The sequence below is a fragment of the Haliotis rufescens genome, unplaced genomic scaffold, assembly GCF_023055435.1.
Source record: "Haliotis rufescens isolate VD_foot unplaced genomic scaffold, xgHalRufe1.0.p SCAF_38, whole genome shotgun sequence".
NCBI classification, from domain to species: domain Eukaryota; kingdom Metazoa; phylum Mollusca; class Gastropoda; order Lepetellida; family Haliotidae; genus Haliotis; species Haliotis rufescens.
In genome coordinates, this window is record NW_025964090.1 from 1,398,988 (window position 1) to 1,415,299 (window position 16,312).

The following is a 16,312-nucleotide window of genomic DNA, read 5'->3' on the forward strand; positions in this document are numbered from 1 at the left end:
TTTTAAAAAGCCCTATTCAAGGTGATTCTTAAAAGTTCAGTAGAGTGATGTGCCAAGAAATTGAACAAGTGGGGACAGGGATGCCTTCAACATGTTCAACATAAAAGTATGAGGTTATTTTCAAAACTTAGGGGCAACACTCTGAGAGATCATATGAAACTTAAGACCCTATATCATGTTATTGATGCAGAATCGCTGTCCTCAAGTAACGTTAGCAATACACTTCTTTCTTATCAACATAGTCCGATCACCCTGAACAGCTTGTAACAGTTTCACTGACGTTAGCAGTCTCTTCATAGTACTCATTCTTAGATTTCCCATGATTTAAACAAAGTTGACTGGTCATAGTATTTGTGTCTGAGTTGTGCTGCAAACTTTTCCATATCTTTAGTATTTGACATTTCCAGTGGGTTGAAAAGGGCCCTTACTTTCTTCATCCTTTCACTCCTGTCCCACAAGCCTTATAAACTTTCTGGACTAAAGCAGATTTTGAAGGCCATATAATATTTCTTCACCAAACTTGGCACATAGATAGGTCTGGTGGTGAACGGGTGTCTTTTGATATCTTTACATTTGACATGCAATCAGTATGACTGGTTGATGTATTCACGATAAGTATTTACCATTCCGAGGGATATTGTTGACTTCGTCCTCTTGTTTATTTCCAAGGGCATGGGTGGCCCAGTAGACAAAGGAGCCCTAATTTGGTGTGCAGAGTTATGTCCCTTAGGCATGCCACAGACTGCAGGAACTGTGATCACAGACCATTTTATGAATGGTTGAATGATAAATGTGAAGTTGTATTTCGCTGTCCATCACTCTGTTTTCAAGTTATCACCGCTGATCTAAAGATCATGATTTTTTCAGCCTAATTGTATTTTATGATTTATCAACATAATTATGTTTTTCAGATGTTTTTCGGAAAATTCCCAATGTTTGCCAGTTTGCGACTCCATTGTCAGACGACATTCACACAAAACCCGAGGTAAGTAATTTCTCCACATATCTTGTCGTCTCGATCATCTCCGTGATGTCAACATCTCAATCTAAAATGCATGATGTCATATTCTGATTTCCACCACTATGCATAATATTTCCCGATGGCTTTCAACATCTATTTGCTTTGCTGAATGTGAGGTATAACTAGAGTTAGCAACAAGGATACAAGTGTTGACATCAGATATATTTGAAATCAGGATCTTGTGAGGAGTTGAGGATCCAGAAGATCCTATTCATGTGCTGTGAATAGGGCTGGGACAGGTAACTCAGGTACCCGGGTCGGGTGGGTACTGAGCAGGACTACCCGGACCCGTGGCTAGTCACGTGATCTATTGTTTAAAGACAAAAATTATCTAGAAGTCTATGGTAACACTACAAGTCACTAATGTTCGCATTTCTTTCTGACTATGCAACTATGCACCCATTCCTTCTGACTTTTCATATGTTTGAATGAAGATATAACTTAAGTCAACTTCAGTGTATGCATGACCAGATCATGAGATACATGTATCTAAATACGTTTTGCAAGTGCTGTGGTAAAAAAATTCCCAATCAGACATTTTGTATCTCTTGGGACCTACAGTGGGTACCCGGGTAGGGTCGGGTAATAGGGGGTAGGGTACCCGGGTAGTAAATTTGAACTCGTTTCAACCCTAGCTGTGAAATAATTCAAAAGGAACAGTGTTGTATGTGTCTGAATATATATACATATCCCGGATGCACATACTCGCATTATTTGAAATAAGTCATGTGTGACACATTGTGCAATGACATATGAACGTCTTTATGCTATGTTTTGTGATAGAGAAAAAATCTGCATATCACTGTTTGCTTTGTAGGAACTTCCCTTGTTATATGTAGCCCTTGATGTAAGTTATATGTTATACATGGTGTTACAAGTAACAATTGGAGGGAAGAAAGTTGACCTTGATGGGGGAAAAGCTTAGCTGGATGTTGAAAAACCCACTTGAGAGAGGAAAGACAGGCTTGAGTGAGATAAAACTGGCTTGAGTGAGATAAAACTGGCTTGAGTAGATAAAACTGGCTTGAGTAGATAAAACTGCCTTGAGTGAGATAAAACTGTCTTGTGTAGATAAAACTGGCTTAAGTGAGATAAAACTGCCTTGAGTAGATAAAACTGGCTTGAGTGAGATAAAACTGGCTTGAGTGAGATAAAACTGGCTTGAGTAGATAAAACTGGCTTGAGTAGATAAAACTGTCTTGTGTAGATAAAACTGGCTTGAGTGAGATAAAACTGGCTTGAGTGAGATAAAACTGGCTTGAGTAGATAAAACTGGCTTGAGTAGATAAAACTGTCTTGTGTAGATAAAACTGGCTTGAGTGAAATAAAACTGGCTTGAGTGATATAAAACTGGCCTGGGTCAGGGATTATCCTGGAGAGTTTTAACTATGAGAGATTTGGGCAAAGAGATTTTTTGGCGTGTGATGAGATTTTGCTAATTTTTCAGAGATATTTCATCTTCACACAGTGGGGAAACTATTTGATTTTTGGTACTTGTGACTCAAATAATGTTGAAAGTAATATTATCAGATTATATGGATATATCCTTGGATATCCTGTTTTCGAACATTAATTATTCCACTGCAAATACATGTTTTTAAAAATATTAGCATTAGCATTAACAAAAAATTACATTCGACTTATATTTCTGTTCATTGTCTACTTTAGGAGAAACTACACTATTATTTATGTATTTCTGTTCATTGTCGACTTAATAGGGAAGTTTTCGCGAGGACAATTATAGATCGTTTAGGAGGCATGTTTACCACCATCAGCTGTTCATTTTGTTGGCATGCAGGAGACAACAATCTGTAGTTATCAAACTCCGACAATGTGTGTTCAAATCTAATATTACTCACTCCACATTTGTCAGCTGATGCAAAACTCCATGCAGTGATGTAGGAATCGGTTATGCACAGTAAGAGATAGCATGCAATGTTGCGAGTATGCAAATCGCTGTTTCGATTGACAACTTTTGACGATTGAATAAACTAGCGTGTAAGTTTTTTAGTGACATTTTTAGGTACCGTAGATAAATTTATTCAGCAATACGACATTTTTTGTTTTTGTAGGTGAAAATGAGAGTGTTAATGCTGATAAAACTATTGAAAGATCTACGTGATTTTCAATCGCGCTGATTGAATGTTGATGCGATATTTACGACAACTATGCGAGAATATCGCAGAATCACGACCTAAGTCAATCCCTGCTGGGTAGGCAAAAATCTCCTGATGGGGAAGAATCTAGTCCAATGTTACTTCTCTGGAAATACCTATTTGTGCAGGGTTGTCCAAGGGAGAGATTTAGCAATTAGCACATTAGCAATATCTGTCAGAAGTAAGTGGTAGTAATAACACACAAGAATATTAACATTGAACTACGCTCAAAGGATACCTTGACATTATGTATTCCGATCTTTAGATTTATATTTATAATTGTGGCTTTACGAAAGAAATTCTGGGATTTAAATTTTTTGAAACAAGATTTTTCAAGCTGACCACTGCATCACTATGTGAATTATTTAGCAATTGGCATGTATATTTCCAGGCTGTTGTCTTGGAGGGCAAGTACTGGAAGAGACGGTTAGACACTGTCACAGCCGAGTACAAGAAATGGAGGCGGTACTTCAAGGAGCGAGTATCTAGGAACCCTCCAGACTCCCAGATGCAAGAGGTACCTAGCTCCCTTCGATGTCCAAGTCATGTCTGCATTAAACATGAAGTGTAGCATCAGTGGCTGAATAGGAAGCAACCCACAAATTTGTTAGCTATGCCTCTTCTTACAAGTGGCTCAACTGTATGAAACAATGTCTTAGCCACGTCTCTGTTCACATTCGTCTTGGGGCGGTCGGGTAGCCTAGTGGTTAAAGCGTTCGCTCGTCGTGCCGAAGACCCGGGTTCGATTCCCGACATGGGTACAATGTGTGAAGCCCATTTGTGGTGTCCCCCTGCCGTGATATTGCTGGAATATTGCTAAAAGCAGCGTAAAACCATACTCACTCACTCACTCACATTCGTCTGATCTGTCAGAATATCTCTAATACCAACAATAATGTACTTTTGATGTGAATTACAGAATTGCAATTTAAAACAATGTTGATTGTCATGATCATGACATTCTGTTGATATTTTCAGTAGATGTTGACAAAGTTACTCGGTATATGTAATATGTTGTCACCAAGTATCTTGTTATGAGAGTGGTGGTTGGGTAGCCTAGTGGTTAAAGCGTTCGCTCGTCACGCCGAAGACCTGGGTTCGATTCCCGACATGGGTACAATGTGTGAAGCCCATTTCTGGTGTCCCCCGCCGTGATATTGCTGGAATATTGCTAAAAGCGGCGTAAAACCATACTCACTCACTCACTCTTGTTATGAGAGGAGACCGCCTCTGTGGTCTAATGGTAGAATGTCCGCCCGGAGAGCGGAAGGTCGGGGGTTCGATCCCCAGCCGCGTCATACCAAAAGACGTTACCAAAACTTGTTGTTTCCCTGTCTGGCGCTCTGCCTTAAGGGGCTAAAACAAGGACTGGTCGAATTGAGTCAGTATACTGTGTCTGAGTGGGGTATTCATGTTAAACTGCGGCATGGTATCTCAGTGTGCTAGCACTATAAATCGGCATCAGTCCGGACTAGTACAAGCAGCCACACACACACACATACATGTGCATGCACGTCGCTATATAAGTGCAATAATCTTGGACGCGACGTTAAACCCCATTTCACCTCACCTCTCCTGTTATGAGAGGAGCTAGTATTTGGTTGGTAATTCATGCCCATATGTAACCTGTGGGCCACATGGCTTTTAATGCAAGTAACCTCATCGCTATTAATGCAAATAGCCACATGGCTTTTAATGCAAGTAACCTCATTGCTATTAATGCAAGTAGTCTATCACAGCTTACTAACAACCTTTAAACAAACTTATTAGCTGATAGTGTGAAAATAGATGACAACAAATGTAAAACATATAACACTGTAGGTTTTGCCTTTCCTTTCTAACCATGCTTACAAAAAAGTTTCTATTTAATTTTTGAATACCGTATTCTACATAATAAGTGCCCAGGGCGCTCTCAAAATTAGAAATACGGGGCTCTTATTAGAATTTTATTTTTGTTGAATTATCGATAATTTCGTGGTTTATGCTAACAGCCTGAAATGTTTATATACGACAGATATATTTTTCCAGAATTTATATTGCCCATAATTAAGGGTGCATATAACACACGAGTGTGTATTATACACGAATGAATTTAAGTCTTATGTACATTGATAAATCGGAAGGGGTGCTAATTGGGATTGTTCACTTGCCAATATATTAGCAAGTATCACCGTGGACGCTTATTAGAGTGGGGTGCTTATTACTTCGAATACGGTATTATCCCTCATCCAAATGTTGTACAGAAATGGACTTATCCTTCAGTCTGTCCATTATTCATTCCATTGTAAAACATTGTATGCACATTAGGCAAGAGCCTAGCTGGTGCCTTTTGTTATTGAGGAAATTTCCAAACATTTAAGTGTTTGCATTATTTGCCAGGACTTTGGTTGAAATGGGAGTACAGTTGTATTAAGAATCTTACTCGTAAACCTTTAAACTTTCTTTGTGCAACTTGGGGTGGTCGGGTAGCCTAGTTGTTAAAGCGTTCGCTCGTCATGCCGAAGACCCGGGTTTGATTCCCGACATGGGTATAATGTGTGAAGCCTATTTCTGGTGTCCCCCGCCATGATATTGCTGAAATATTGCTAAAAGCGGGGTAAAACCATACTCACTCACTTTATGCAACTTTGTTTGACCTGGCTTATTGTGAGTCACCGTACCTTGACAATGTGAATGGTTGCTCATACTATCTATCACTGGTTTGTCAGGCCTAGATTGCATTATTCATGAGATAACTGAAATTGTGTTTCCTGCACTGTCCTACACAATTCACTCATTCACTTATGGGGAAGTGGGGTAGCCTTGTGGTTAAAGCGTTCGCTCATCATGCCGAAGAACTGGTTTGATTCCCCACGTGGGTACAAGGTGTGCTACCCATTTCTGGTGTTCCCCACCTGATGTTGCTGGAATATTGTAAAAAGCAGCATAAAACCATACTCACTCACTCACTCACACAATCCAACTAATAACCCTTAGTGTAGTATGTTTTACTAACCCTGCATGCTTTAACCTTTACTAATATGGATTACAGGATGATGATTTCCCTTGCCAGGTGGCAACTATCGCTGAGTTGCTGGAAAGGGTAAAAGATTCGACAATGATCCCCCGACCGTCTCAACCATCGGCCACTGACTTACTCATCACGAATGATTTTGAGGAGATGGATTTCACAGATAATCTTTTCTCATCACTGAAAGAACCATTTCAGTTTCCCAATCCCCGTGAATTGTGTAAGTGGATAGAAAAATATGTGCATTTCAATTGTAGGAAAAACATCTAGATGTTTAGCTCATGTAACAAATGTGATCTTGGCGGCATTGGCCATTTTGTTTTCTGGAAGGAGGGAAGCCTGGGAAATCTTGGTGGAAAAAAAAAGATGTTCAGAAAAAACATTTTTTTAAATGACAAAACTGAAAAGAATAAATATTTTGCTGGACATGCAGGATGTCCTGAAAAAATGTATATTTAGTTGAAAAAAAAGTTTTTCTCTTTTCATCGAAACATACTGTTTTGAAGCAGTAACTGAATAGATACTCTGCCGCTTAAAAATCCCAGTTCCCAAAGAATATTGTATGGTCAGGAAGGATTACAACATTTGACTGTGACCATAAGATTAATGGTGCCCTTTTTGCAGGCGGAAGTGTTCTGACTGCCTGTAGTTAGTTCATCAGTACAGTAAGATGAAGGAATTTAACTTTTTGTTTTTCTTTCGAGGCAGAGTAAGTCCTCAGAACGCCATCCTCGGATTGGAAACTGGAGGCCACGTTCCCTGTGGATCATTGCTTAGGCAGCCAACCAGTGATTTTCCTGGCCAGACTTGACTATTTATAATAGGCTGCCATGATATGGCTGGAATAATGTTCGGCAGTGTAAAATACCATTCCCTTCACTTCTTCGGTTTTGATGATGTGTTTGGAAAGCCTGTGTGATACTCCATGTACGCATACATCAACATCTATGTTCCTATGCCCTTGTCTATACAGCTCAGCTGGGCTGTGCTGACCTCATCCAGCCTGGGCTGATTCAACTGCAACCCAATCTTGAGGACTTCATGGATGTGGACACAGTGCATGGTGAGTCTACCTTGGACTGTTTTTTGGGGGGGGAATTACAAGATACAGTTAACTATGGTTATAACAAACTCAAAGGGACCTCTAAAATTATTTCGTAATAACCTTAGTTCGTTATAATCATATATACAGCATATATACAACAAATGGCCGGGACTAAAAAATAAGTAGGTTATATCGGTCAGTTCGTTATAAGCGTGTTCGTTATATATAAACGTATTTTACTGTAGATGTGACCATTATCAAGCTTACTTCCAAAGTGGAGAAAATTACGATAATTATGCAAGTCCTTTTCGACGACAATATGACTACGACTGACGTAAGTCACCGTCTGAGTATTGGATTTGAATCATCATAGCACTAATATCGTTTTGTGGAACGGGACCCTAGGCTCTCGATAAGCTGAGTATCTGCGTAATATATGCAAATAAAATTACCTTTACCCAGTTGATTGTGAATTGCTTGCTTCATTACTCAATAGGTACTTTTCGGCTTACGTGCCTGTGTTAAATTCAGGTATTTATTCCTGGTTGAATGCAGGCATCATGTATACATAAACTCTACTGCACTGAATAAAGCCCTGAAACTGAAAATGTCTTGTTATTATCCCCTGCCCAACAAAATTGGTGGGGGATATAGAATCGGGCTCCGTACGTCCGTCCGTCCGTCACGTTTCGTTTCCGGAGCATAACTCAGAAACCGTTCAATATTGTTTCATGAAACTTTGCAGGTCTGTCAGGTACATGCTGAACTGGTGCCTTTTGCTATTTAGAAATTGTTTATTTTTTACGTTTCCATGGCAACAAGATGGACTTAGGTTCCAAACTTACATTCTCTTTCTGATTAAATCCTCCTTGGGGCACTTATTGCATTTTCCTTGCTCAAGAAAATCTATATGACATAGTTGTAACCATTTTCCTTAATAAAAAATGTTACCACACAAAAAACTTCGTTTTTGTATGATATACGACCACCCTTACGGGGCCTCACCCCCAACGGCGCCTCACGCCAGGGGGAGCAACTCTCACCCAAATCACTTTCCTTATGTCATCTGTAAGAGACAGACTGTTGATTTTTCACACAAGACAAAAATAAGAGAAATCTATCGTTCGACAAGAACCATGGCTGACCAAACTGTATGTATGGTACATTTCTTTCATTGCAAAGGCGTAATACCTCGCATTGTGAAGTTATAGAGTTGTAATAATACGCCATGTGAACGGTACCTTTGAATTCAAATGGCCGTAATGGCGTCCATATTGTAGTTCCATGTAATAAAGTTCCATGTAACACCAAGGCCATTAAGAAACGGCTTGGGGTTTTGTTATATCATACAGCATTGGTCTACAATTTTTTCCTTTACAAAACCCAAGATGGTGTGTTAATTCATAAACTACACTTACCTTTTTTTTTACGGGTTTTACACCTTAGCGCGTAACACGCCCCTTTGGTGTTATAATTATACTACACATTGGCTATTAGTATCGCGTTACAAATCGCATTCTACATTACGCCTTTGCTTCTAGTTTCACAATTTATGCACGTATCTTTCCGATCTTTATATCGCACTGATACACGTTGAAAACCTTCCCGCCCACCTCAGAAATTACGGTCTTGTTTACAAGACCTTCAAACTGTGTACGGGTTGTTCTAAGACAGGCACGAACGCTGCCTAATATGTCTGGCGGAGGACATTGCCTTTACCCCCCGGGGCCCCCCAAAAGAGACAAGTTGACTTGTTCCACTTTAAAGAGGTCTATTAAAGGCGGGGGTAGATATCATATCTACTAAGACATCCCCCCCCTCCCCATCTAAAAAGGGTGAAAAAGCTGCCGAGATTGTCTCCCCCGCTCTCTCTCCGGGGGCCGGGGGAGAAGACTCGAGGGTCCCCGTAGTATGCACTGCACCCTCTCCTGCACTGTCTTTGGCAGACTTTTCTGCGTTACTTAAGTCGCAGATGGCGTCGATGATGGAGGAGGTAAAGTCTCAGCTCCGAGAGGAGATGCGGACCGAGCCTTCCCTGTTGTCGGCGCCGGACGCGGCTTCGAGACCTTGTGATATGCCCGGCGTCGGCCGAGGCAGGCCACTTGGTCTCGGGGACGATCTCAGACCGGGCTTCGGCGCCGGCTCGAGGTCGCTCCCCAGCGGAGGGGTGGCGGGCGCCGGCCCGTGCACTACCGACGCACAATTTTTCCCTAGCGGAGCCAGACGCCTCTTCCGAGGCCGAGGCTTCCACTAGTGGATACCTAGCCCGGAGCCAGGTTGGTTCCCTTTGTCTCGGGGACGATCCGAGACCGAGCTTCGGCTCCGGCTCGAGGTCGCTCCCCAGCGTAGTGGTGGCGGGCACCGGCCCGTGCACTACCGACGCACAATTTTCCCTAGCGGAGCCAGACGCCTCTTCCGAGGCCGAGGCTTCCACTAGTGGATACCTAGCCCGGAGCCAGGTTGGTTCCCTTTGTCTCGGGGACGATCCGAGACCGAGCTTCGGCTCTGGCTCTAGGTCGCTCCCCAGCGAAGGGGTGGCGAGCGCCGGCCCGTGCACTACCGACGCACAATTTTCCCTAGCGGAGCCAGACGCCTCTTCCGAGGCCAAGGCTTTCACTAGTGGATACCTAGCCCAGTGCCAGGTGGGTTCCCTTGAACCTCCGGCACCTCGGCACCGGGACTCGGCCTCGGGCCGGGTGCAGAAACACGTGCGGGACAGGATTGTCCAGGTACTGCCTCAGGTGGCTGCGCCCATGCCAGAGTCGGAGACACCCAACTTGAATAAGGTCAAGCAGGGCCGGCGGTTGCCCCCCCTTTCCCGTGTGCGGTGCGGAGTTGAAGGCTGCTTACATATGCTTCGAGGAGCAATATCATAATTAATGCCAACAGCTCCGTGTGTCCGTACACTCCGCGTATCTGTCGGCTGTACAGAGGGAGTTAGCGGGAGAGGGGCCGGCCGACTCTTCGGAGTTGGCCGCGCAACTAACGGAAGTTCAGTTATCTTGCGCGGGACGCTATTCGTAGCTGTGCCTCGCAGATGATGTGCGCTGTTATGGGCATGCGCAGGCGGTGGATGTCGGTATCTAAATACTCGACTTACACACGCCAAGACCTACTTGCTTTGCCGTATAAGAGGGTGCCACCCTCTTCCCTGGGGCTCAGCAGGTGGTCCGAGAGGCTGCTCAATTGTATACTTCCATCAAAGACTCATAAGGCCTTGTTGGAGGTACCAAGCGTTAAAACCGCGTAAGCGGGCCTCTCCAATTGTCCCCTCCTACGCTAACGCACGGGTCAGACGTCCACACCTGCTTGGAAGCCGCCGCTTCCTTCAGGTATAAGGGCGCCGGGAGGAGCAAGAGAGGCACGGGCCGGGGCAAGGCAGCTGGTCGAGGCCAACAGCTTTTTCGCGGGGCTGGGAACGATGGGTTCCCATTAGCGCCCGAAGAGCCCCGGGTGAACCCACAGTCGCAAGTTATCGAACTGCAGACAGCCGGTGTCCACTGCCTCCAGCCGGATGTCCCCGTAGGCGGCCGACTGGCTCTATTCCTGAAGGAATGGGAGACAGTTACATCACAATCCCCGGACCCCGTCCATTTTAAGGGATGGCCATTTGCCTCAGTGGAAAACTCATCCGCTCCTCCACTTTTCCGGGATAAAGCACACTCCGGTGCCTGCTACCCGAGAGAAGGCGGAATTCCTCCGTGCCGAGGTCGACGCACTTCTTATGAAAGCTGCGATCGAACCGGGTCCCGAGGGACAGGAAAGCGAGGGCTTCTACTCGACTTGTTTCCTAGTCACCAAACAGTGATCTCAACTGTCGAGACAGGAGAATGGCTAACGTCAATAGACTTAAAATACGCCTATCTCCACATACCAATACACCCCGAGTTCAAGAAATACCTGAGGTTTTCTTTCGACGGGAGGTGTTATCAGTTCAGGGTTCTACCATTCGGGATCTCCACGGCCCCGAGGGTGTTCACCAAGCTGATGTTGATTCCCGCCCAAGTGGCCAGGTCAAAAGGTCGATTCTGCCATCCGTACCCCGACGACTGGTTACTAAGAGCTCTATTGCAATCCCTGAGTCAGATAGCTACACAACAAGTGATAGATATTCTGATCACTCTAGGGTGGATGGTCAATCTCAAGAAGTCAGATCTGAGCCCCACTCAGAATCTAGTCTTCCTAGTGGCTAATTTCAACACGGTGAGAGGACGTGTATCTCTGTCACAAGATATCAAGTCCCTTAAGCGCAAGTCACACTGCTCGTACATGGCTCCAGTTACTGGACAACATGGCGGCGACAGTGGATTTGGTCTGGCGGGAGCGCTTGAGAATGAGTCCCATTCAACAAGCACTCCGTCGACTTTGGGCGAACTCGGAAGATCTCGAGACTGTGCTCGAGACTCCGTAGTGGCTCATTACACACCTCCAGGGACCGAGGTCGGGAATCACCCCCGTTCCGTCTCTCACAGTTCAAACAGACGCGTCACTCTCCGGCTGGGGAGGCGTTCTGAATGATCACACTGCCTCGGGACTATGGTCCCAGCAGGAGATCAAACTGCATATCAATGTGCTAGAACTGAGAGCGGTCAGGTTGGTGTTCCAACGCTTCCCGGATCTGCTTCGTGGCCAAGTGGTTCGTCTAGAGATGGACAACCAAACGGCGATGACTTACATCCGGAAGCAGGGGGGAACGGCGTCTCCGTCGCTTCGACGAAAGACGTGGCAGTTCCTACTATAGTGCGACTCTCACGATATCAGGGTGCTACCTGTTTATCTCCCGGGGGTGGACAACGTCCGTGCGGACGCTCTGTCTTGCCGGATCCTCGCTCCTCACGAGTGGAGGCTCGACCCGGGGATATTCGGGATTTTCTCCCTGTTATACAGGTCGTTACAGGTGGATCTGTTTGCGTCTGGGTTAAATAACCTGACACCAAGGTCCAGTCTCAGCTAGGCACTCAGCCTGCGCGACTAATTGTGCTCCTGGCACCTCTTTAGTCGGCGCAGAGTGGGTTTCCAGTAATACTCAGGTTTCTGGCTCAGCCTCCTGTTATATTACCTTTACGACCGGACCTCCTATCCCAGAACGGGGCCCTCCACCCGAATCTCAGGATTCAATGGGTGGGTTGGCCACTGTCAGGAATCGCCTCCAGAAGAGCGGTATTCCTGCACGAGTTGCAGACACAATACTGGCTTCGCGGAGGGATTCGACAAACGTTCAGTACGATAGATAGGCCTGCTATGCGCCCTGGTGTGTCGATAGAGGGATTGCAGATCTTTTTTCTGCAGATCTCGTATCCGTGCTTGAGTTTCTCCAGTCGCGACTAGATGACGGCCTGGCCGCATCAACAGTCCGAGGGTACTCTACAGCTATCGCAGCTTTTCACGTCCCTGTCGACGGGGCACTTCTGGGTGCACACCCATTAGTGCAGCGCTTTTTAGCAGGTGTGGACAGGATCCGACCGCCAGTAAAAAAAGGATCAGTCCCCCTTGGGACTTGTCAATCATTCTCGATTGGTTGTCCGGTACTTCCTTTCGGGATCGGTCGTCTCTCTCTCTTCAGCTGTTGAGCTGGGAGACGGCGTTCCTTGTGGTGGTAACGTCCGGCAGACGGGTAGGCGACATTCGTGTTATGTCAGCCGATCCCAAAATAACTGTCTTCCATGGGGTCGATAAATATCACCGGGACAGTCAGTTTTCGTCTACCGGACTATTACCGTCCTAGGGTCGCACACGATTCCACGTGAACGGCTCCTATTGAGCTACCTGCTCTATCACAGCCTTCCTCGTCGGGGACCACTGCAAGACATGCTCATGTCTTGGATGTCCGCACGACTATCAAGGCCTATATCAGCAGAAATATGGGTGTCCGTAAGGATAACCAACTATTTTGCTGTTTCTGCGGTAGGAAGGTTGGCTCACCTGCGAGTAAACAATCTATCTCGAGGTGGATAGTTTCAACCATTTGTACAGCGTATACGCTTACAGGCAGGGACCCCCCTACCAGGTTGAAGGCTCATTAGGTTAGAGCAGTGGCTGCGTCAAAAGCGTACGCCGCGGCTCTGCCCATTGAGCAGATCTGCTCCGCGGCTATTTGGAGCCAGCCGAATCAAACCTTACCAACTCGACAAACACTCAAGCTAGCGTACTCGGTTTGGTCAGTCAGTTCTCCGAATTGGGCAAAGTTCTAATCTCTAGCTGATTGAGCATTCGAGATTTTAGACAGTCTTCCGGTTATACTGCTCAGTAATGGTCCGGATTTTATCTTCTGCGGTCGATAAATATCAGTCCTTACTACTCGATAATACTCGTATTTTGCGCACGCACTCCTTCGATCCTCGGGAACCCTCTGGCCTAGCTCAGCGCTGGTTATGGTCTCTCGTGATCTACGCCCTTATATCACTTGTTCAAAAAAGTGTGGGGGGGTGGGAGGTGTTTCGAGTTCTCAACTTATGACAAGCCGCAAAAACAGGCTTTATCATAATATATGGTCGACCACGCCCTGTCTCTAGCCCCCGCCTTTCGACGGTGGTGCCTCACGATAAGGTTGGTTCCATTTATTGAACTCAATATTTTATTCTGTTGAATAATCAAATACGATGTATTTATTTACGCCTGTTGCTTACGGATGCCACTTCCTAGATTATCTTTGGGAGTCTGTCTTGATGCAATAAGTGCCCCAAGGAGGATTTAATCAGAAAGAGAATTTTACAAACCTGTAGAGGTTATGAATTCTCTGATGAAATCCTCCTTGGGGCACGGCCACCCACCTCCCCACATTCCGTCAGCATTTGACATATGGAAAGTGATTTGGGTGAGAGTTGCTCCCCCTGGCGTGAGGCGCCGTTGGGGGTGAGGCCCCGTAAGGGTGGTCGTATATCATACAAAAACGAAGTTTTTTGTGTGGTAACATTTTTTATTAAGGAAAATGGTTACAACTATGTCATATAGATTTTCTTGAGCAAGGAAAATGCAATAAGTGCCCCAAGGAGGATTTCATCAGAGAATTCATAACCTCTACAGGTTTGTAAATTTTTTTACAATTTCCCTGACAAGTTCCCCCTCGGTTAAAAAAGGTTAGGGTTAGTTTAGATTTTATTATGTCATAAATTCCGCAACAGGGGCAGGGGATATAGCCACGTTAGTGGCAAACTCTTGTTGTAACTCAAACATATATCGCTGAGACAAATGCAAATTAGAAAGCCATGGACTGCATTTCAAGGCAAATTGTTTTAAAAATGTCATCTGATTGGTTGTAAATACCCAATGAACTGGACCCAAGGGGGAAAGAAAATATTGAATAGCCGAAGAAAAATATGGCTACCCACTGAGAATGATTACATGTGAGTAAATACTCAATGAATTTTCTAGAGGACTGGAATGTATTTTCAGACATGATTATGAACTCCTCTCGGACCCAGATGACAAACTTCCTGTCTGGATCAACTGGCTCACTGGACATCCTGCCCACAGGGTCTGCAATCCAGGTAGGTTGGGAGATTCATTACAAATACATGAATACTCCTCCCGTGGTGATTCCAGGTATAAATAGGTCCACAGCAACCTCTGGTGGTCCAAGAGATGAGGGGGCACGGGTGGCCCAGTCGTCTAAGGCGCTGCGATTCGCTGTGCAGAGTTGCGTCCCTTCGGCACTCCAGATACCTATGATTGTGGGTTCGAATCCCGATTCTCCCCAATTATGTTTCTAGGTTTGTCAGCACCATACCCGTGCTCGTGGGTTTCACCGAAGTGGTAAACGTCTGAGACCTGCATCACTTTGGGCTTTCCTCCCACATTAAGTTGACATGCCGTGATATAACTGGAATAGTGTTCAAAGTGGCGTTAAACCCAACTCACTCACTCACTCTAAGAGATGACCAAGTTTTCCGGGTGGGCAGCAGGATCAGTGACTTGGTTGATGGCATGTCATTGTACCCCGATGACGTACATTGTTGCTGACATTATCCATCACTGGATTGTCTGGTCCAGATTCAATGATTTACAAGCCATCGTCATATAGCTGGAATACTGCTGAGTGCGGCTTTAAACAGTAAACAGATAATTTACTGATTAGCAATAGAGTTTTAATTCTTTACATTGAGAATCCACTAACTATGATTTGTATGATAAGATAAGGACTATCAGTATTAACCGAAAACCGAAGTATTATGAATAAAAAAATAGAAAGAATAATAATAAGAAGAAGTCCATTTATGATGCACCAAATTCCAACAAATGAATACTCACGGCGCTACACTATTAGTTGTATGGATCAGTATGCACTCAGATTTTATTATCAGAATATGAACAAGTTACCATATCCTACCGGGTACCCATTCACTGCTGTGTGAACAAGGGGTAGGGTGGCCCAGTCAACTAAAGTGCCGCGATTCGCTGGGCAGAGTTGCACCCCTTAGACAAGCCAGAAACCGATGATTGTGGGTTAGAATCCCTATTTGCCCCGATTATATTTCTAGGTTTGTCAGCATCATACCCGTGCTCGTGGGTTTCACCGAAGTGGTAAACATCTCTCAATTCGGGCTTTCCTCCCACATTAACTCTTTCAACACCGTAGGCCGGTTATCCGGCCAAGAAGCATCGAGTCCCCAGACACCGCAGGCCGGTTATCCGGCCAAGCCGTAGTCACGTCAAAATAGTATATATTTTTATGGACCTACCTGTAATGTCATTCATTTATTAAATCTATCACATTTCACAATGTCTGAAATACATATTCCATTTCAATTTAACATTTTTTATCGTTAAATTAAAAAATTATTCACTATTTCTCGCGATGTTATTGAAAATAAAATTCTCGGACACACATTTCAACAACGGGTCCACATCGAACACGTCAAAGAGGAAAATAAAGACGTTTTAAACAAATCTTTAAATATATTATACAAAGTAATAAATAAAATCAACAAAAATATATCTAAAAGTAATCAAACTTACATCTAAGTTATTATTTCCATCTTTTCGTGCGATCGCGTGTAATGTAAGTCAAATGACATCTCGGCTTTCGTCGCCTTGAATTCTCGGCTCGGACACGATGTTTAATGCAAAAATATATGCATGAA

The 16,312-nt window shown here is 44.5% G+C and overlaps 1 protein-coding gene across 4 annotated transcripts in view; it reads left to right on the plus strand.

The window, feature by feature from the left end:
• Positions 1 to 16,312, plus strand: part of LOC124120273 (carbohydrate-responsive element-binding protein-like) — a 50,418-nt gene that overhangs the window by 15,246 nt on the left and 18,860 nt on the right. For 3 of the 4 annotated variants that reach the window (XM_046483055.2, XM_046483058.2, XM_046483059.2), the window contains exons 3-7: positions 912 to 985; positions 3,569 to 3,694; positions 6,209 to 6,407; positions 7,161 to 7,250; positions 14,625 to 14,719. In XM_046483055.2, the coding sequence (XP_046339011.1) occupies positions 912 to 985; positions 3,569 to 3,694; positions 6,209 to 6,407; positions 7,161 to 7,250; positions 14,625 to 14,719 (584 nt within the window). The remainder of the gene's footprint in view (positions 1 to 911; positions 986 to 3,568; positions 3,695 to 6,208; positions 6,408 to 7,160; positions 7,251 to 14,624; positions 14,720 to 16,312) is intronic. The other variant, XM_046483060.2, reaches the window with a different exon arrangement.